The 24,363-nt window shown below is 33.1% G+C and overlaps 1 protein-coding gene across 2 annotated transcripts in view; it reads left to right on the top strand.

Annotated features, from left to right (window-relative positions):
* LOC137405417 (WAP four-disulfide core domain protein 3-like) overlaps positions 1-24,363 on the top strand; it is a 75,604-nt gene that overhangs the window by 39,077 nt on the left and 12,164 nt on the right. The window contains exons 1-2 of one of the 2 annotated variants that reach the window (XM_068091671.1): positions 14,543-14,685; positions 18,408-18,554. In XM_068091671.1, coding sequence (XP_067947772.1) covers positions 14,625-14,685; positions 18,408-18,554 — 208 coding nt within the window. In that variant the 5' untranslated portion in view covers positions 14,543-14,624. Of the gene's footprint in view, positions 1-14,542; positions 14,686-18,407; positions 18,555-24,363 lie in introns of those variants that run through there. The other variant, XM_068091672.1, reaches the window with a different exon arrangement.

The raw sequence follows: 24,363 nt of genomic DNA, 5'->3' as shown, positions 1-24,363 counted from the left end.
ATATATATACATGTATATATATACATGTATATATATATATATACATGTATATATATACATGTGTATATATATTATACTTGTAATATAATACCAACTAAATGAATAGCTATTGAGTTTTAGTTTTTTAACTTCAAACTGAGCAGTGTCTAAAGATTAAGAAAACAATTCCTGATTATAAACAAGTGAGAGTTAGATATGCTAGAAATAAAAACTTTTACAGCTGTTTCATTATTTGACAATTATTTTAAAATTTAATATTATTTTGCAATTGATTTCGTTATTATTTATTAATCTTAACATAGTCTTATTCATCAACTAATAAGTCTATTTGAGGACTTTGATTTTTAAATTGGAAGCAAGTTTAATTGGAATCGGCATACGTTCTACAAGATTTAATACTGAAAGATAGGACAACTCCTGTTTACAAATGAGTCAAATAATATCAGTGGAAAATATGACAAGACATAACAAGAGCTCTAATACTACATGTATCTTTAGTGATCTGACACTTGGTTTAATCTGTCAAGCTGGTGGCCAAAAGAACAAACCAAAGAGATTAGTCAAGTGCAAACATTGAACAAAAAACATTAAAATCATCAATTGTGAAACATTACTTATCAATGGAAGATACATGTTGAGCATTGCAAGTAAATGCTCCAAAACCAAAATATCAAGTAAATAGAAATAAACAGCATTAATTTTAAAAATAAACATGAAAATTTACATTTTATTTTAAAAAATTTTTAGCCAGAAAGGAAATTTCAAAACATGGAAAGATATTTCTGTTATTTCAAACCAACGAGTTAAAGAATAGAATAAAAAAACCTGCCTATTGGTTTCCTTAAACCAGCTCACTCAAGAAAGTAGTAACTTAATATGACTTTTCGCTACCGAGGTTCACCACAAACTGGGCAATGATCCGCTTACAATAGATATTGCATCTTGCGGAATGAAGAGTGTCAGTTTGTGTGTGGACTATAGCTGTACTCTAGCCAAGAGATCAAGTGTACTATAACAAAAACATCTGTTTGTAATTCAATTACAGTGACAAAGTTTATATTTTAACCACTAATCCGATTTCCGTTGAAGTAGGCCCTACTCGGAATTTAAATATGAGAAAAATACAATTAATTTTGTTGTTTAATAAATTATTGTAACTATTTACATAAATTATAAAATTTATGCTAATTATTTTTAAATTTTTCTGTATATATACAGAAACTCTTGTATATATACAAAAATTTATAAGTTTTAAAAATCAAGGAGCAAAAAGAAGCAGCATTTAACAGTATAAAGACTTTAAAGAGTCGTCTACTGCCGACGAAATAATTACATAGCATGGGTGGACAACAACAGTATTTTTGCTTACTGAGTAAACATGGGTGTCGATGCCATCATGGGAAATAGCTGTTACACTATACATTAAAAAGTAAATCATATTAATTGAAGTGAAGTTTTGCATAATTATATAATTAAACTATTTTATATTTATTTCGCCATTATGTCTCAGAATAACGAATCCCGAAAAACTGTTTTTTTCTTACTGGAATCATAACAAGTTTACAATTACTATCAGGCACCAACAGGTAAAACTAAAATAAACAGAAATACTGCTATCGGCAAAATTCGGTGATTTTATTTGATCAAGTTTGTGACAAATATGACAATAAGATGCTGCCAAACAGGTAATTCACTTTGTATGATCGTTTCTGATTGGCTAGGATTGCTAAGTAAAACTTGCGATGATGAAAAAGAACACCAATCAATTTTAAACAAATAGAAGCTGCTTTTGTTTTTTTCATAGCAAAAGCCAAGTAAACTGACTGCCGTAATGTTTCCCAACTCTCAATATTTTGACCTGACTTATTCATGCTTGAATAAAGGTTATTGGTGCCATTTATTGCTTATTCAATTTTATGCATTGTTGCAGAAATTTCTAAAACAACTGATAATCGAGAATTTTGTAAATGAATGTCAGCTTTCTCTACCATAATAAGTTTTTATAATAGAGTAGTTATAAAAGCAATGCTAACTCACTTATCTCCTCAATTAGCTTAAGGTCCTTCTAATCCTTTAATTTTACTGCTTTTAGCAGCTTGTTCTGATCCCCAGGCTATTCACATGTCCTTATAACATAAACCATATTTAAACTCTCAAATACAGGTAAAATAGTGAATTGGTGAGTCCTGGAGGATTGGACTGGAGAGGCTGCATGCGTCGGTAAGTGGTGGATATTATTAGCTTTTGTTGTAGTGTACTTTATTGTAGGTCAGAAGGGCTACAAATGTTTATTGGCACAAATTGTATGAAATTATCATGAAAAATTCATGTTTTTTATAAAATGTGACCTATTGTGTAGCAATATATTTTGGTTTGAGAAACATAATACTACATTAGCAGTAAATAGATATTTGACATAACGGTTTGTGTGCTTACTGGATTACTATTTAATACAAATGCGCATTTATGTTTCATTGGTTTTTATGATTGTCTATATGCAAGATGTCACAATACATGTTATGGAAGTTAACTTGCATTATTTACTAGCCTTTAGTTCTTAAATGTATTTTTATTTTTATTTTTTGCATGTGATTGGTTGGTTTTGACACTTTTAATTGGTTAATTTTATTTTTGCAGTTTCTAATTGGTTAACTAAATTTTTTTTCTACTTGAGCAAACATCATGTTTGGTACATATTTAAGGATGTGAGAGTATTATCTCTTTGCACTCTGACAGCCAATATTCTGGCATTGCGTAGTGTCAAAAAAATTAACAGCTGGATTACCGACATCCGCATGGCTGTTTACAAATGCTGTTTCTAAGTAACGGGGTAAATCAAACTAATTTTTACACAGAGCGTTAGATCTAAAATTTTACTTCCATTTTTAACCATGCACAAATATCATTATCTACTTTGTTCGTTATGATAACAATTTTGCTGGAACAATATCACGCAAACAATTGATACGACTTGTTTGTTGGTATGTCATGGATGATTGCGGTGCAGATGATTATATTATTTACTATGATTTTCCAGATCATTCAAGTCGTGAAGCGATGATAAATGTGATGCTGCTGCAAAGATTTTTAGAAGTTTTTAAAATCGTACGAACTTTTATGGCTTTAGCCGAAAGAACTGTGAAACACATTCTATTTGGTGACACATGCTGTGTGTTGCTAGATTTTTTACCAGCGTTTACCAAATATCATTCGACGATGAGCGTATTTTAATAAAAAGTTTAGAAAACTTCCTACTGTTGCGCAAACTGCTCTAGGATACTGACATGCATTGACAAGGATGGCTCGGGTTCTGAGGGTTAACAAAACTAGATTGGTTTAAAATACAGGCTAATTCCTCAAAGAGTTATGTTGACATCTGGGAGTGACTCGACTGTCACAAATGACAGCTGCATAGAAAAACTGCATATTAATATTAGCTACTCTTATTTAACAATCATGAGTGTATCAGTCTATTTTAAACAAAACTGTAGCAAGGGCTTTATTTCACGTTTAATCGAAATATAGAGTTTTTTATATGCAGTAAAATTAAGAATTTCTCAGACTTTTAATCTATAATAAATATCAAATTTTTGTTGCTATGAATTTCAGTTTTAAATTTTTTTAGATTTATAGATTTTTTTATTTCAATTTTAAAAACTGAAATTAAAAAAAGTTAATAAAACCAATTGGCATTCTGTTGCAGAAACCGCTTTTAACGGAAAAGATTTTGAAGAGTCGTCTGCTGTCGTCCTAATAGTAAAAATGGATGGCAAACTTATCGTCTTGCTGTTTTTAGCTGTACTTCTCGGCATTGCTTTAATTATTGCTTTGTGTGTCTGGGCACGTAAGAACTGCCGGCTGAATAGAAACCAATCCCGGCCTGCACCTGTCTCTTTCAAGCCTCTTTTAGTCATTTCATGAAATTTGAGAACTGGACTTGGCATAAAGCTACATATTGTAACCATTCCAAGTTTTCAATTTTACAAGTTTTAGTCTGAAGCATGTTTAATACCTATTGTTAGCATGTTATACTCATAACAACTAACTCTTACATATGGCCTCTGAGTGAAGAGTAGTAATTTTAGTTATAATTTTCTTGCAAATGGCTATTTTAGTTCTCAAATCAATAAAGTTTTCAAAACACCTGAAAGCGATATTATGAAGTTCCATCGCAGCAAAAAAGATGTTTCTATCATTTGAAATGCATGGCAAGCTGTGATTAGATACTTTTGAGCAGGACCACTACAACAACATAGCCATTGGCTCTTTTCTTTGCTGCATACCATCGCACGTTTGCTTATAACTCTATGAAAAAAATAACATTAGATAAACATTTTGTTTTGCTATAGTGCATAGTGGCATGACAACTACATTAGTAGCTTGTCAAACAACCTTCTTTGGTTCTGACATCATATTTTCCCTTTCAAAAGTAGAGAACCTTGTTCAAACTATTAACTTGAGGAAGACTAACATTCCATGGTTTAGAAAGTGCTGTATCATTTCAATGCATGACATGTAAACATGTGCATGTAAACATTTCAATGCATGACAAAGACTTATAGAGATAGATTTGGGATTCCTACAGGATTTGAACTCAGGACCTACATGTTTGTACCAGGCGCACTAAACCATTAGACTATGTGATCACATTGCCATTCCAAGGAATAGCACATCATGCTTATTACACCTGCCAATCTTTAATGCCGATCGGTTGGAATACTCGCGCTTCTCCTAGCCTGCTTAGAGATCATGACACAATCTTATTTCCTACAACAGTTACTGTCTTAAGTTTTCCTACAACAGTTACTGTCTTAAGTTATGATATCAACTTTTATTTAAAAGCTTCAGCTACACAAACTCATTGGGTAGATAGACTTATTCAATTACAATTTTATGCAAAAACTGTTTTATTACCCGAGCAACACCAGTTATTTATCTAGTTTGTACTATAACTGTCTGGTCGGTCGGTTCATAGGCACGCTAAGTGTGATAGGAAAAGCAATTGCAGCAAATTTGAATCAATCCATGTTATTTGGAATTCGAACCTGAGCACGGTACCCATTGCACCACTTGATCACTGTTCAACCGGTAAGAATAATTGTGTACATAGTTATTACATATGACGATTTCTCACGGTGCACAAAACTACCAGCATACTCATCAACAATAATTAAAGATGAATCATCAGATTTTCATATAGCATTAATAATAGCAATAATAATACTCTTTGTAATGACTCTAAGAAGTTATTAAAATGGGTAGTAAAATCAGCTATGAAACTTAGTGGCGTTTCAGAGTTGCAGTCTGTCCAACAGCTATATGACTGCCGCCTAGCCATCAAAACTCAAACCAGATCAGAAGCCGCACCAATCTTTGTTTTGACCATAGACCTATCAACTATACTGCACTATATTACTAATATATAGTATATTACTAGTATAGTATATATAGTATATTACTAATATATAGTATAATACTAGTATAGTATATATAGACTATTGCTAGTATAGTATATATAGACTATTGCTAGTATAGTATATATAGTATATTACTAATATATAGTATATTACTAGCAGAGTATATATAGTATATTACTAATATATAGTATATTACTAGTATAGTATATATAGTATATTACTAATATATAGTATATTACTAATATATAACATATTACTAATATATAGTATTATATATAGTATATTACTAATATATAGTATATTACTAATATATAGTATATTACTAAGATATAGTATTATATATAGTATAATATTACTAGTATAATATATATATAGTATATTACTAATATAGAGTATATTACTAATATAGTACATGTATATATAGACTATTGCTAGTATAGTATATATAGTATATTACTAATATATAGAATATTACCAGTATAGTATATACAGTATATTACTAATATATAGTATATTACCAGTATAGTATATATAGTATATCACTAATATATAGTATATTACTAGTATAGTATATATAGTATATTACTAGTATAGTATATATAGTATATTACTAATATAGAGTATATTACTAATATATAGTATATTACTAGTATAGTATATATAGTATATTACTAATATAGAGTATATTACTAGTATAGTAATATATAGTATATTACTAGTATAGTAATATATAGTATATTACTAGTATAGTATATATAATATATTACTAATATAGAGTATATTACTAGTATAGTATATATAGTATATTACTAATATAGAGTATATTACTAGTATAGTAATATATAGTATATTACTAGTATAGTATATATAGTATATTACTATATAACTATACTATACTATTAAGTATAATTAATAGGTCTATGGTTTTGACAAAACTACTAAAAGAGCGCCTGTCTACAATAAAATTTAGTGTGAACCTACACAAACACTTTTAGATCTAAGTGTACATCGTATTTTAATCACATTTTTAGCAAGAATAATATTATTTTTATGATTTCACATTTTTATTTTATTTACGTATTTTTCAGCCAGCATTAGTTTTTTTCATGAGCATCTATACAAACATTTTTATTTCTTTTACTGAGACACCCACACACACGCACGCACACACTTAAATAATAATAATTATTATTATAAAATGTTTATTAGAAATAAATTGGAAATAAACTTATAGGACATAACTGATCTTTCATGGAAATGCAAAAACAGTATTGTTTAATTAAAACTGCATCGGTGTTACACTACAACTTTGATCTGAATGGTGGTGTAAAGAAAGAATTTGTTTTACATGTAGTTCTGAATGGTTTCATGTTTTGCAAAACTCCAACCTGCAACTGAGCTTTTACTTGGAAAGTGTTATTTACTATAAAAAAAATGTTGCTTTGTGGAAGGGTTGGCCTAACTACCACCCTTACAAGTTTGTAGCCTTCTGCCACTACTTGACACACTCTTATCTGAATATCTTTCCAAAGCCCAAACAAAGTTCACAGCTCTCCACTCGTCTGTAATTAATATAAGTAATTGTAGCAGGAATTGAGTCACTTCAAGTGAAGAGAAAGGATTTGTAACACGCCCTGGTAAGTTGGCTAAAGTACACCCTTTTTCTATGGTTGAAAGCCTAGTTATCGGGAATTAGGTTAGTAAAATAGGCAAACGGAACTAACAGAGCAGAGTTGTGTTTAAATTTAAAAAATCTGATCACCTTTCCTATCTTTAGCTTAGAGTCACCCTGTTGTCTCTTACAACCCTTTATGAAATGATGAAATATCACAAAATCACTTGTATTTGTTGTAAATATGAAGGGCAATTTAGTTAAAGGTTGACTTGCAACAAACTTCACGTTACAGTTATTTGGTATCAAAAGATTCACCATGTTTTACTCTGCTGTTTTATAGGTGCAAAATATGTGGAAATGTGACTACAAGCTCTTAAAAGCTCAAAAACGAACAGTTAATTGCCGCCATAACAAAACTGCCGTAGATTGAAATCAGTTTATTTCTCTGATGTAGTTATTACATTTGGTTATTGTTTTGTCACATGATGTTCTCACGTAAGTTGAAAGGCCAATAAAAGGCTCAATATAAAACATCGTGTAGCGCTAGTTTATGACAAACACTTCGGGTTTTACTGAAGACCCCGTATCAAATATAGATGCTCACTACTTTACAGTTTTGTTTCGGCTTGGTCTAATGGTCTAGTCATAATCTGATCAAGTGACCCAAACTTCGCAAATAATTTCTGCAGCATTTTTCGATTATAACAGGTGACCAACAGGATCGTCATGATTATTAGACAAGGATATGTACTCCTTCGAGCTATGGTTAACAAATTAAACAAATTTTTATGGTAGGTTATAAGATATCAGTGCTGAAAGGAACAGCTTTACAATGATGATGAAATAGACGCGTAAGAACAATAGACATGATTTTATTTAATGCGTGAAGTATATTTGTGAAAACATTTCAAATAATGAGTTTGCGTGAAAGTGTAAACAGAAGCCATCTCGTACAACTATGTCTCATTTGAGTCGTTTCGGAAAGGGATTCTAATCTACGGCGGTCTCGCGATGGCGACGATTAACTGTTCATTTTTGAGCTTTTAAGAGCTTGTAATCACATTTCCACATATTTGGCACCTACAACACAACAGAATAAAACATGGTGAATCTTTTGATACCAAATAACTATAATGTGAATTTTGTTGCAAGTCAACCTTTAAGACAAAATTAACATGGTTTGTTACCCCAAAATTACTTGTTGTTTGTAGCTAATAGGACTATTTTAGCAAAGTGCATGAAAAGTTATACAAAATATATTTTGAGGCTTACCTTATATGTTTGTATTGTTTGAACAATAATGTATGTATATATATATATATATTATATATAATATACAATGTATATAATATATTATATAAGTAATATATATACAGTCAAACGTGGATAACTCGAACTTCACGGGACCGAGCGAAAGTGTTCGAATTATCAGAGCGTTCAAGTTATCAGAGCACTGTCACAAGTCTATGTATTTAATTATTTATTAGTAGATACACGTACATATACAATTATAATATAAATCAAAAGCACAAATGGCTTGTTTCAAATTAAATGCTTCTAATGTAAAGTTTAAAACGTTTTTATCAAAAAGTATAGAGATTTTTTTATCACTTGAGATTGGTTTGTTGTTTGAGGTGATGTTATTGCCAGGACGTTTTTCAGATTGACATTGGCAAAACTTGATCGTTGTTGAAATGCTCAAAAGAAAAGACATCTTTTTCTTTTGAGCGTTTTACCCACGATCAATTTTGCCGATTGTTCTTGAAGTTTGTGCAAAGATTACTTCACTTTGCCTTGCTTCCAAAGGGCGATCGCTAAGCGGATGTTTGGTATAAATCAAATTTCACCAAACCTTTAGAAAAGTCGTTGACAAAATATTTTGCTGATGGTAGTAATAACGACGCTTATGAATTACGAAAAGTTGAGGTTTACCTCTATGACCTGGAATAAAGTGATTTTCTAAAGCAATAACAACCGTTTTGGTAGCCATTGGGAAAAAAAGTTCGAGGTAACAGTGTTGATTTCGAGTTATCTATAGCAATTTATCATTACGTGGGAACAGACCAAAGAAACTGTTCGAATTAACCATGTGTTCGAGCTATCCGTGGGCGAGTTATCCATGTTTGACTGTATATATATATATTATATGCAATATATTATATATATTATATAAATAATACATATATATTATATATAATATATAATATATAATATTATATATAATATACGTATATATTATATATATAATATTGTATTCAAAGTTTTCTACATAGAAACATTATCAATACTTTTAACTACAAGGTCTCAAGTTTGCGGCAATAATAGTCTTACACTTATATTCTGTTTCAGTGGTTCTGATAAGCCGTGGTTCTGGTGTCCGGTAAGTAAGCTGATTTTGTGGATGACAGTAAAAACAGACAACAGTCAGCTGATCAGCCGAAGAAATATGAAAAGTTCTGTTTAACAGCATGTCTTCAATTTTTTTATATATGATGCGCTTGCACGGCATGCGGGTTACAAATAAGTTGTAAACCAGTTACAGTAATTAATGTAATATATTTAATAATTAATATTTTTAGGTTTTTTAAAGAATCTAACAAAATCCTAAATCCTAAATTTTTTTGTTTGAACTTTTTTGCTCTCTTCTTCTGTCTGAACTTTCTTTTTCTGTCAAAATTCTTTGTCTGTCTGAACTATCTTTATAGTAGGAAAGTGAAGATAAGGAAGGTTTCAATCAGTGTTTTAAAGTTTCAACTTTTTTTTAAAAGTTATATGTTTGGTTATTCAGATTCTGGCTGTGCAGATTGCAATTTGCTCATAATTTTATAGTTCCTGATAGCGGGACAGTGTAGTGTCACACCTGTTGCAGCTAGTCAACCTAATCTGTCACTCGCTGTAGTTAGTCGCAAGTTTGAAATCCTTGTTACAGCTACTCAACGTAATCTACAACTCGCTACAAATATTCTCATAGTTTGAAACACCTGTTGCAGCTAGTCAACACAATTTACCACTTGTTCCAATTGCTGACACAGCTTAAAACACTTGTTGCAGCTAATCAATATAGTTTGCCATTTCCTAAAAATGGTCACATCGTTTTCACACACCTGTTGCAGCTAGTCAATAGGTGTAATCTGATGTAACTGATGTAAGCTAGTCAACTAAACAGCATATTTTACCAGGCGATTCAAATAAAGTCGAACCTCTACTTATGAAAGATTCTATATACGGAATTTTCAGGTTACGAAACCTCTTTTGGTAAAAACTTTTCTTCGACTTACAAAAGATTTGTTGAGATACGAAAAGTCTTTCTTATTTTGGTTTGCTTTTCCGTTTCATATTTTGACCAGTTTGTTTTTTTATTTTGGCCTGTTTGCTTCTGTAGGTACAACGTACAAGGCGTCTGATTCAGTTTCATTTTCTTGCGCAAGTTCGCAAATGACAGGTACAGTATTTAGTTTTCGTTTGTTGTATAATTTGGAGTTATCATATGACACATAAATGGGTTAAACAACTTCAGTTTCTAGCTAATGATTTCTGCATTTTCTGGATGATGACAGTTTTTTTCAGTTTTTATTGGTGTAAATATATGCTTGACATACGCTCTTAAACTGCATATTCTAAACAAAACCAAAACAGCGATACAACACTCACCTCCACTGATCGTTGTCTTCCCAATTTTTGAAGACTGCCTAGCCTCATTTCGATGGCTAACCAAAGGTAAACAAACTTACCATTTTTAGTTTTTATTTGTTAGTTTTCTGTTTTTCTTTTTATTTGTACCTTTTTATTCATTATGCAGTAATATAATAGTAGGTTTCATAACATGTATTTGTTTTAGGTGTTAACACTTAAATGTATTTTTAATTATGCAAATATGTCCGAGTTTTGGTAGGGCTTGGAGTGGATTGGGGAATTTATATAGTAAAATCAGCTTTTTCTTGTATAAATTTTTTATTTACGAAACATTTTTTGTTTCCTGAACAATTTTATAAGTTGAGGTTCCACTAAAGTCAGGTAAAATTTATCACCTGTTGTCACAAGTCAACACATTTTGCCGTAATACAATTAAATAACAGATTAATTAATTCAGGAACTTCACTTAATCACAAAACATGTGTTTTAGGGAGTTATCTCCTATCGTACATAAGAAAAGTTATCAAAAGACTCGACTTGATACAAACGCTTGAGCAAAGTTCACAAAAGGTTTGTATTATGGAAAGTTATGTTACCTACAAAAGCCTTCTGTTGTATGTAGGTGAAATGGAGTCGACAGCTGCTCTACTGGTTACAATATCAGTCCTGGCTGTTGCCCTTGGAGCCTTAGTTTTTTATTTATGGCTTCGACAGAACCATCCTGAATGCTTCCCGAGATGTCGGTCTCGGCCCGATCAAATATCTGAAGTTTAATGATTCTTTTGACTATGTTCAGTCTGCACACCTGTTTTCAGCTAGGATATGAGTGTATGTGTAATGAACTTATGTTTGACTTTACTACAATTTTTAAGACTGTTTAATATACCATTTTCAATGTCTAAAAGTTCTGCTTTTCTGATGTTTCTCAAGTTCAATGAGCAAACTTATTGTTGTGTGGTAGTTGCTGACAAAAATTGGCTGCAGCATCTATTTATAAAAAGTTTTTTATTGCATGCTTTCACTAGGGAGTTATCTTCTCAATCTCAAGGCTTTTGTCATTAAAAGCCAAAGCTAAAATTAATTTAGCACTTCAAAAATAAACTTACACAAAGCTTTAGCAAATTTACTAGAAAGTATCAGTATTTATCTATCATTTGTGATTACTATTAATGTTTGAGGTGATCTGACTGTCAGCATGTTTCAAGATTAAATTGATAAAACATGATCGGGGTTAAAATGCTCAGAACAAAAATACTCATGGAATGACATCACTAGTGTGTATGTTTGCTATAGATGACATCGCTAGTGTGTATGGTTGCTATAGATGACATCACTAGTGTGTATGGTTGCTATAGATGACATCGCTAGTGTGTATGGTTGCTATAGATGACATCACTAGTGTGTATGGTTGCTATAGATGACATCACTAGTGTGTATGGTTGCTATAGATGACATCACTAGTTATTATCTTTGCAATAGTTAGAAGTTTGTTGAACTCGTCTTCTCCTAGTGTACTTGTAATCAACTATATCAAGTTTAAATAGGTTTGCATGGTAAACAATCGTTTAGGTATCTTGAAGTTGTCTTCTACTTGCCGCTATACAGCGAGATTTTATAGGCTATATGTTATGTTGAAAATCAAGAAGTACATAATGAACGGAGGTATAAACTAGTGCAGCTCTTGCAAAATTGGTTCTTTCCAATGTCTGTTTTGTATGTTAAAACTGTCATACGTTGGAGCACTTACTTTTGTAAAAACACCCTGTAATTAGTTCGAGATGTTATATGCTAATTTCTGTGTTATACTGACTATAATCAAGACAGTAATCCCATAAAATTTGAACAAGTTTTTATTAGGCAAACATTAAAGTATCTATACGCTGAGGTCATAATAAAAAAATTTAATGAATGTATACAGTAATACAGTAACAAATCCTAGCATAGACCGCGTCAAATAGGAAACATTAAAAATAACTTTATTGTCTTTCAATTTTTACCAGTTGTAACATAAAAAATAACCTGTTTTTGTTAGTTTAGTCAAAAACTAAATTCTTCCATCAAAGTCAAAAGTGTAAAAAGTTTTTTAAGCAATTGATTTAAATCTAATTTGGCCCAGACGAGAGACATCTGAAAACCGTGAAAATGTGAAAATGTGACATGTGAAAATTATACACTGTATAATTGTATTTCAAGTCATGTTTGGTTTAGATTTTGGAGTTGGTGGTTGTTTGAGTATGGCCGATGTTGGTGAAAAGTTCTTAATGTCAAAATAGTATAAAAATAATTACTAATGTACTAGTGAATATTTATACTGGATGTCCTTGACCTAGTTCAATGTAAAAGCATTTCACCAATTATAAAAGGTTATATTAGCTGGTTCATGGAGGCAATAATCCTATTAAGAACTACAAAAAATTTATAAGCGTTAAAAATTCTTCAGCCATGGGTACTATGTGCGTAAACATCAAGGCATTGGGTTCCCGGTTTGCAGTCAATCCAACAAAAAGATCAAAAGTTCATTGCATAATTTTTTACTGAAGCTGCTAAACATTGAGTTCTTTTATATAAAGGTTTACATTAAACTTACATTTTTGCCTGCACCTGCAAGCACCTGTCAAAATTTGTAGACCATTGGGAGAAGGGAATGTTTTGCGGGGTAAAACTGTTTGTTTCTAGGTTATCGAAGGTTTGTATTCTGTAGAGAGCATTTGCAAGAGTGAATAAGAAAGTGTGGTTTTTGCAACACACCCTTCTCTTTCTTTTTTGCACTGCCTTTTGCAACACTTTTAGTATCTTTGTCCAATTTCGGACAAACATGTTAGCGGGCATCGGCTTAATAAGTTTGCATGTCAAAACTAAGTGGGAGTTTTGAATACGTGTTAGTTGTTGACGTCGACCAAGGTCAAATGTTTGTTTTGCCCATCAGACTTCTTGTTCATATTTACTCTCTCATTTATTATGTAATTATTATGTAATTATGCTTTTACACACTTTTATCATCTATGTAGTTAGTGGCTGTTTAGCTATCAAATACAAAAGTTTAACAGTATTCGTATCAACTAGTTTGTGTTTTTTTAATAAAGCATTGTAAAAAAAATATCAGCCAGTATATTTTACTTGTGTAGCCATCTGATGTCAGATGTCAGATGTCACACATCTGACATCTGTGGCGAAACATCATTAGTGCGGCTACCTCTTTAAAGCTGTTATACATTATATCGCAGAATTCCGCATTAATCCTACAACAAATCGGTGATTGTAATAACATTGTTCACACTATCACAAGCCCTTCTGCATTTACATCAGTGAATAGTCTGAGGCATAACATTCTCACTATATAATGCGATTACAGAAATGATGACATACTAGTCCCGCAGCAAATGAAGGGAAATATAGAAGCAGCAGTCTGTGACAGCCAGTGATGCGGTACAACAGATTCTCGTGGATGCATGGCGAAATATTGGGAAAATTGACAGCTACAACCTTTTTTGACATTTCCACATAATTGCCTCGGTGATGCCATCGATTTACGGAGCACATAGTCGTGACTAATTGCCGAGAGGACAACTCCGAAACACTGCGGTACAGCGTGAACTAGCCTTTAGGCTACAGTTTATCTACTATTGAAAAGTACCAATTGTCAATATAGTGTGATGAACTGACGATTAGCATGCTGACTTTGCCCCACAACAGTCTTTGTTTTCAAAGCAAACATAAAAACATAGATAGTGGTCAGCACTAGCATGCAGCCTCATTAAATGTGTATAAGCTCTGTTTACTGATAAGCTTCATAGTGTGGAACTATACCTTTCCTCTTAAAATGCTCCTATAAATTATAATTGTATCTCACACTTGTCCAATCAACATCCATCAACTGACTTGCTATAAGGGCCATCTGAATTGCTATAAAGCTATGCTTAGGTTACGCTCATCAGTTCTTGAAGGAATCGTACAAGAGAATGTATTATCTCCAATTGATGGCTGGGATACTTCTGTGCTATGGAGCATGTGCGCAGTTCTGTAAGTTTGTATAAACATTTATATTTTTTACCCAAAAGGGAAGATAAGATACAACCAGTCAAGAGTGTCATAAGAGTTTACTGAAGGCAAACTTTATGTCTGCAAGTGCCGGACTTCTAACTAAAATTTCTACTATAATAAGAACCATGTCTGTCTTTTTGTCCGAAGCTACACTAAAAGCTCGGAAAAAAGATTGTACTTGAAATCGAACCTTTTTATTCAGATCTGCAGCCAAGAGTGATACCATGTTAGCAACGCGACCGTCTTTGAACATGCGAGAATAATTGTGCACATTGTTATTACACACGATGATTTCTCACGGTGTACATGACTGCCAGCATTTGAGTAAGAAAACAACAAAATCTTTTCAAGTATTTACTTTGCATTAATTACTCATTGTTTTGGACAATTGCATAAAACATGCAAAAACTTGAGACAAGTTTTCTTGCTGCTAATATGCTATTAAAATTTGCTGCCAACTTGGTAATCCTCCTGCTGTAACCATGCGTACTACACGTGTAGTAAACGACAGCTGTGAGAAAAAAGGGTATATTACAAAAAATCACACCATCTGATCTTGCAAATGCTTTCTCTTTTTTGGCCACCAACTTTGGCAATGTACAAAGTACATGTGGCTACAGCTCAGATACACAATTGCCTACAAAGTCTGGTTTGCGTATATTTTGCTGCTTATAATAGAGTAAAGTAGACTTTCTAGTGATTTTGTAGCTTGACCTATCAGATAGGTTGTGGAAGCATAATTTAAAAATTCTCAATTGCAAAAAGTAGTACTCAATCAGTCAAAAAAAAATGTATGTGCATATATGTACCTTATTATTATACACAAACATATCCACACACATGTATATATATACACATATGTATATGAAAACATGCATCTATGTATATATATATATCTCAGTGTTTGTCTTTTTGTTAAAACTTGTGTCCAATTACAGCAATGAAAATTCTGTTCAGCACTAGATTTGATCTCAGAGCCTCCAGATTTAGGAGCAGCCAACTTAATCATTAAGCTACGCAGAATACATTGAAATTGTAGGACAAATAGTCATTACATTGGTTAAGATACTCTCTCTTCAAGCGCTTGCCTGGGGTTAATAACTAGCAATGTTGATCATTACCCGTAACGATTGTTAAGCTGGCCCAAAACACAGGTAGTGTTTTAATAAAAGTTGTAGTTGAAACCTAGCTTTCCAGGTAAGTTACTCAAATTCAGCTGGTAATTATTCTATTCCCCGTGCAACGCCGGGCATTCACCTAGTATACATATATATACACACATATGAATAGTTTGAAGAATAGGTTGCTTACAACTACCTTCCGTTTCAAAGATGCAGTCTACTGGCTGATGAAAAGACAGACTGCATCCTTCTTTTGCTTAAAGTCAGCCATGAGGCATCATTACATCACAGTCGACAGTTATGGTTATCAATAGTTAACAAGCTGTCTATAGAGAATGCATGCAGACTGTCATTAATTGAAAAGGTCATCTAGATCAGAGGTCAAGTTATGAGCTTACAAATGACTTTGACTTTCACTGCTTTTATTGATCCAGGCAATGTCTCAAAAAAGAGTCAGGGTATCTCCTTTTATCACGGTCAACAGCAGTTTCTAGCAAGCAAATTGTTTTCTACTGTCAACCACCTGCTCACATCTGTCAGATACAGCACAGTTGAATCACCAGCTTTTTGCCAACTCTGTGAGATGTGATTATTGCTGCATTATTGGTCCGACTTCATGCATTATATAATTAATTGTGAGTCTTTGTCTATTGTATGTCTTTATCTCTTGGTTTGTGGCCTTGAACTAGATTGTCTCTTATGGAGCAGTGTTGAGCAAGCAAATGAATAGGGTGCAGACGGGACACTCTCTGGCTTATATCAACACCTACAGCCTCTAAATACAATATTAACACTTTCAAGCCTAATCTTGTTTACACAGGCAAACTACAAACCAATTTATTTATTTTTAGTCTCTCAAACTCAGAGAGTTGATTTAACGAAAAGTTAAAATACATTTTTATTACTAAAAATACATTAGATAATAATTGAACGAAAAAATTACAGTAATACTTCACGATTTACCTTTAGTAACTCCAGAGCTTCATGGGATTGAAAATATTCATTAAAACATTGAAAGTTTACACAAATACATAAACCTCTTCTACTCTGGCCCAGTGAGATGACTCCATAAGCATTATTACGCTAGCACCCATCACAGTTGGTTTCTGGAAAGTAAACCTGTATAATGTGCTTAAGATACTTTTCATAATGCTTCTTAATTACCCTCAACTCTCAAAATCGTCTAATGAACCTAAAAAAAAGGAAAATGTTTGCGATTAAGAAATAAGTGATTTTATTATATATGAGTTTAATATTTCTATTTTGTGGATTTCCTCTTATTGTGGGGAATTGTTGGTTCCCATTAACCAGGGAAAGTCAGGGATCGCTGTATATTTCCTGCTTGCAAGCGAAACTACAGATAATGTTTAAAAGAGTCAGTGTTACTTCCAAGCTGATGTATTGAAACATCTACTGCAACTCTATGGTAATCTAATTCTAACTGCAATTTTTGAATATGCATTAAAGTAATTGTTTATATATTTTATATGAAGCTGCTGAGTCAACTAAAACTTGTAAATTATTCGGTTTTTAATTAACCAGCCATTTGTTATGTTCATGCTGACTTTAAAACAAGCTTAATTTAAAAGAGACAAATTTCATGACCTATTGTGCAATTAAGTTTTTGTAAATATAAACACCGTATTTATTTGTATTCAATATCACTTCATTAGCATTCAACACCATATAAGCATAAACAACTTTTTCCAAGATGGTTGCAGCTCCCATATGGAATATTTATAAACAATAACTCAACACAATATACTATTGAAGGTGTTAACAATAAAATAATGACACATTTAAATTTTGTTTGAATATTCTGTAAAACTTTAAATAAAATGAGGTATTTACTGAAGCTAAATGCAGTAGAACTTTGGTATCCTATCATTATTGCTGTTAGTTTGAATAATAGTGTTGCCTTTTGTCGATTCTGTAATTTTCATCCTGCTTTGTAAAAAGTTTGCAACTTTTTGTAGGTTGTTACTAATAAATGGTTATATTTAGTTCTATAAAATTTGCATACTTTTCAGACACAAAATTTGATCTAACGATTTCTGTTTATGATAATAATAACTGAATGCCCTGCGTTGCACGGGTATTAAAACAGCTTATAAACCATAGAAGGTAATGTAGTTGCCAATGGCTAATTTGAGCAAGCTAGCAATTTGCTAAACTTACTAATAAGAGCCGTTAGAGCAAGCTTTAGTGACGTTGCGTAATGCAGAGTGTTATGTGTTTTGACTGAGATAACGATTCATATTGCCTAATAAATCCATTGCATTTCGTGTAGCTTAATTGGTTAGGTTATTGCCGGGTGAATGGGAGGTTCCGAGATCAAATCCGGCACTACGACAATCTTTCATTTTTAGATTTTAAAAGCTAAAGTTGGATAGATGGAACGATGGACTTTGAGATTTTAGATACAAACTCAATATATCTAAATAGGTCAAATAGGCTATGTCGAATTCTACTGAGTTATCTTTGGGTGTAAGAACCTCTCGTTAACCATATGAGTAAAAGAGATGCATTGTATTGCCACTAAGACTAAGATACTATATTGAAAATAATTTTCCTTTTTAGTTCCACCAGTGAATGTACCTAGTGACTGCTCCATCAGGTGTGTGACAACGTCATGTTCATGTGAAACCAACTGTACTCAGCTAGAGTGTCGTAGAAATTGTCTTACTTGGAAGACTGACAGTGAAGGATGCAACACTTGTGACTGCGGTAAGGAATTGATAAAATGAATTTTTATATAAAACTTTTAAAATAACAAATCAACATTGAAATTATTTTATATTGAAAATATGAAACTCGAAATATAAAATCCAATATAAAAAATATGTATATTATATATAATATATTACATATTATTGTACTATATTATTATATTATATATTAATGTAATAGTATATATTAATCAAAATTATAAAACTATATTAAGTATAAAATTATAATATTAATATATTATATATTAATGTTATACATTAATACTATATATTAGTATTATTATGCATATAATATAAATAAACTCAAACTATAAAATATTTATTGAAATGTAAAACTCAAAACTATATAAACTGTAATATCGAAAATGTTTGCTCATGCAGTGATATTGATTTTCAAGTGAAACCAGAGTTGATGTTGAAAAACAGCTCAAAGCAGAGTTCTAACTTAGGAATTTGTTTAGAGTGTCTATCAAAGACCCACTTGTAAAACTGTATCTTTGCTAAAAAAAGCAACTGTAACTAAACTTTCACCTACCAGTTCATACCATAATTTCCATAAAAATTTCTGTAAAAAAGAATTATGAATGTAATAGTATGAGGACCTGATAATACGACGGTTTGATATTATGACCACCTGATATTATGACCACCTGATATTATGACCACCCGATATTATGACCACCCGATATTATGACTACCCGATATAATGACCACCCAATAGTATGACACCTGATATTATGACCACCCGATATTATGACTACCCGATATAATGACCAACCGATAGTAAGACACCTGATAGTATGACGACTCGGTAATATGGCGATCTGATGATATGATGATTTGGCAATATGACGATATGACGATATGTATGATGACCTGATAGAATGTCAATGAAAACAAAGAGTTTCAGTGATCAAATGTTGCAGATGTATGGCCAAAATATTGATTGCAGAAATTTACTCCATCATCGGCTTTGTTTTATAGATTCAGTCTTTTTTACATGGGGCAAAAAATACATTTTCACAACCATAAATAATTGTAATATTACCAACTGATGGATGTTGTTGGGTGTTTTCTGTCTATCTAGGTTTTGCACATACCAGAATGTTTTGATTATATGTGTATATCCAGAATTCAGCTATGATATGCATTGACCAACACGACCTTTTGGCGTACCTAGTTGGTAGACATAAAAATGTTTCGATGAATTGAATGTTGTAAACACAATGAATGTTTTACAAGCACGCATTGGCCAGGTTTATATGGTCATTTGAGGTCTGATGAAATCTGCCAAACCAGACAACACAGTCAGTTGGGTTGTTTTTTCCTACTGAAAATGTCCTTGTGCGCTGTGCAGATTTGGTATCAGGATGCATTTGAAATCAGGATGCGGTGCAAAGGAATTTGTTATGATTAATTAGGCCAAGAACCACAGCAGCAGGCTCATCTTTAACCTGTTTTCTTTCATCAAACTCTCATTTCCAAGATATGATCTCCTTTTTTACACTTGATGTTTATTTATCTGCTAAAAAACTTTATCTGGATTGGGTTAGTTTAGTCATTGATCAGTATGGCTGGCTGGTGTGTTTCTCATGAAAGTCTAAGTTTCTGTCAATTTGCCAAATTTCTCAAAAGATTCCTCTGCATGCAGAGATCTGCGGATTACAATGTTTGATGTTGTGGCCTTGTTTTACTGACAATATACTCTGCTATGGTATGCATATGAGTATACATAGGGAGTGGTACAAATAGGGGAATATATAAGGAGTGTACTCATAGTAGTATAAATAGAAAAGAGGTGTGCAAATTGGCATATGTAGGAGCATGCATAGGGGTATACATAGGGTGTGGTATATACATGTACATGAGAGGGGTATGCAAACCCCTAAGCACACCATTAAAACCGAGTTTATTTTTATATAGCAATCGTTTCTGAACACTTTAACATGTCGGCCAATCAGGCCCGTATTCCCTGGAGCGGTTAGGCGGCTGAGCGGCTGGGCAGTTTTTGTCTGACCAAAAACTTACTTCCCAATAATGTTTAACTACTTCTTTTATTCCACTGAAGTTTGTATATTTTTGCTCAATATTCATTACGATTATCTGCTGTTTCTTTGGTTAATTAAATGCTGCCATTTTCGCAACAAAAACCTTTTATTATCTGCTACACCACAGGATGTTCACAAATATACACCATGGCCCACCATTGACTTATTTCATTGTTTGACCATTCTAAGTGATTGACACAATATATGTCTATGAATGCATTCTAGTTCAGGCACTGCTCAAGACAAGCATATACAGTCAAACACAGATAACTCAAACTTCACGAGACCGAGCGAAAGTGTTCAAGTTATCAGAGCGTTCAAGTTATCAGAGCACTGTCACAAGTCCATGCATTTATTAGTAGATACATGTACATATACAAACTATAATATAAATCAAAAGCACAAATGGCTTGTTTCAAATTAAATGCTTCTAATGTAAAGTTTAAAACGTTTTTATCAAAAAGTATAGAGATTTTTCTATCACTTGAGATTGGTTTGCTGTTTGAGGTGATGTAATTGCCAGGACATTTTTTAGATTAAAGTTGGCAAAACTTGATCGCTGTTGAAATGCTCAGAAGAAAAGACATCGTTTCTTTTGAGCGCTTTAACCAAGATCAGTTTTGCCGAGTTTTCTTGAAGTTTATGCGAAGGTCACCTCACTTTTCCATGCTTCTGAAGGGCCATCGCTAGGCGGATTTTTGGTAAAAATCAAATTTCACCAAACCCTTAGAAAAGTCGTTGACAAAAATATTTTGCCGATGATGGTAATAATGACGCCTATATAAACTACTAAAAGTTGAGGTTTATTTCTATGGCTTGAAATAAAGTGATTTTCTAAAGCGATAACAACCGTTTCAGTAGCCGTTGGGCAAAAAACTGTTTGAGTTAACAAAGTTGAGGTCGAGTTATTTAAAGCAATTTATCATTACGTGGAAACAGACCAAACAAAACCGTTCGAGTTAACTATGTGTTCGAGCTATCCGAGGGCGAGTTATCCATGCTTGACTGTATACAACTTTGCCCATGTCTACATGTCAGTTTTCTTTCTTACCTATTATTATCACTAGCAAATAGTGCCTGTCTAACTATTGGTTACTGAACATCCCAAAATTCTTATTCGTCGTTTAGGAGTCATGCCATCAGAGTAAAGTTGAATATTTTTCCTGAACCTACTTGGAAGGTTTTACAGTGTTCAGAATTGTTACTCTAATAAGTTACGTAATCTACCCAACATATTTATTTTGCGCTGCTGGACTGTTATGGTGCGTTTACACTGGCCGACACCGACTCCGATTAGGTGCCAATACCCCGACTCAGACAGGTACCTCCGACATTTCACGTATGGGTGCCGACACCGACTCCCACTTTACATTGCAACGATCAAACGATTTTTGTCGGTACCAACAGCCAATCACAGCGTTTCGCCGTTCTGACCTTCACCCGACCACGCGAAGACGAGTACACATAAAAATCAACGCGCTTGATGTGGAAGATTATATACTAGTACTACACTACTACTACTGCTCCTACTACTACTGCTAGAAGCAACTACTGAATGCCAAGCAATGAATGAATGATGAGGCAATGAAAATCCGAGCAAAGAACTGTACGTACAGTTCTTTCGTCCGAGTAATTACAATAAATAAAATGAATAATGAAGAAGATTGAATGGTGAATGTATATTTGTGGTAGTAGTAGTGTGATGGACGCTGGGCCAACACTTTACACTTCTTGTAATTATTTGTTTGTATATATTTTATATGTCTGTAAATATTTTATTATATGAGTTGTCCTTTTTATTCTCTCTTTATTGCCTTTTTATTGTTGGCCTTGTTACTCGTTATGCTATCAATTGTCATCGTTTATGTTGTCATATCAACGCACTAGCGGGCCTAATTATTGGCCATTTAAACATTGCTAGCCGGTGTTCTCACTCGGTCCCGTTAGCCGGAACGGGCAATTTTATTGTATATAAGGGAGCAACGCTCACTTAGTAGACAGAGCAAATGGCCATACGCTCCTCAGCTAGTGAATTTCCTTCGCTAATAAAACATTGAATGAAATCACACGCAATTTATTTCAGTATGACATAATCTAAATCGTGCCAAGTAAGGGCCGGCAAATTTCTTTACAGTTGTAATTACAGTAGTACTAGTAGTAGAACTAGTAGTAGTCGTACAACTGGCTATTCACTTTTAATTAATTTAAATTAAAGAAAAAAACTTGATTTTTTGGTACTTTCGCGTTCACATCGTTCCTAGCCATGCTGGTTCACTATTAAAAAGAGAACGAGGGAAAGTTTAATGACAGTCTTCTAGCCTCTCATTAAACCTAGCCCTTTCGTTTCATAAACTTAGCACTGTCATTAAAGCCTAGGCTCATTTAACCAGAGGCTCCTAGCTTCTGATTGGCTGATGAGCGTCCGATTTGTCGGTGCAACCGGGCACTGCTGGGTAGCTCCGACACCGACTTTCAGATCGGTGCCGACACCGATTTTTCTGTTCACACCTACCGACACCGACACCGACTCATCAAATTGGTCTGTGCACGACAAAATCGGTGACAAAATCGGCCAGTGTAAACGCACCATTAGCATATCAACATAAACTAATTTGTGCTATGCAGAGGTGTCGGCTATATTATATTCATGTAGCTATTATAGCAGTTGACAATAAGTTACTTTTTCGTAATTATTAAATATAATATTTTTTCTATTAAATCTTTGTCTTTTTCTCAGGTATAAAATTAAAGAATCTTCGTCTAACAAAACCAGCCTTTCTTTAATTTATAGCGTCTTAATTTACAAAACGCTTCATGAAAAGTTTACTAGTTCCTCTTTACTAGTTACTATCTTGAAAGAAGCTCAGTTTTCTTATGATCCCACATGGTAATATTCCACAGTTTTAATGTTTCACTGATGATTAACTGCTTGGTTTTTGTATACGCCATAAGCACAGGCGACAGCACTGCAGGGCCATCAGCGATGAAATGTAAACCTACGCGCCCAGTATCGCCAGTAGTTGCCGGCGGTCGATGCAAGAGTTCGGTGCTGTTCAATTTTCGCGAAGAGCTGCAGGCAAAACCTTCTCGAAATGCACTGTACAGGTGAAGGTCAGCATTTTGGAAATGGCATGGCGAGCGAACATTTTTTATGCGATTATTAGCGATGAAGCTTTATGTGAACAGAAGCCGCCTGCGTCGCAAGTGTTTTGCTGCGCAAGATTACCGCCATCTCGCAATCTATATGCAAACCGGGCTTTAGTCTTGAGCACTGTCTTAAAGCTAATTTATGAATACATCTACTTATTATATAATCAACAGCGATAACAGCACCTGTACTCTAAGCATTTTTTGAAACTTCATTCTTCTAAAATGATTGCAAAGTGCAATTCTCTTGTACGGTCAAGTGGGTTCATATATTCCCATGCATCAGCACCATAAGGGTGTTTAACAGCAGCATTCAGTGAAATTAGCCTGAAAGCTTTTTTGGATGTTCAAATATTAGCGCTACAATGCTTATGCCATGGTCATTGGCTGACAAAAATTCACTTAAGAGTTATCATCTCTGTGTGTTAGCAAATTTGGTACATGTAGCAGCTATTGTATGCAACCATAATTGGGAGTTGTTCTTTCTGTGTATATACTATCTAGCAACTGCTAATAGTTTTTTTCAGTTTTTAAAAATGAACTTACACAAATTCTAGTAGATTTTATCAGAAAGCATTGGTATTTTTCTATTATTTGCAATTGTTTCTGATG

This window comes from Watersipora subatra, chromosome 9, assembly GCF_963576615.1.
Source record: "Watersipora subatra chromosome 9, tzWatSuba1.1, whole genome shotgun sequence".
Classification (NCBI taxonomy): domain Eukaryota; kingdom Metazoa; phylum Bryozoa; class Gymnolaemata; order Cheilostomatida; family Watersiporidae; genus Watersipora; species Watersipora subatra.
Note: the sequence above shows the minus strand (reverse complement) of the source record. Positions and strands in the feature narration are given on the sequence as shown.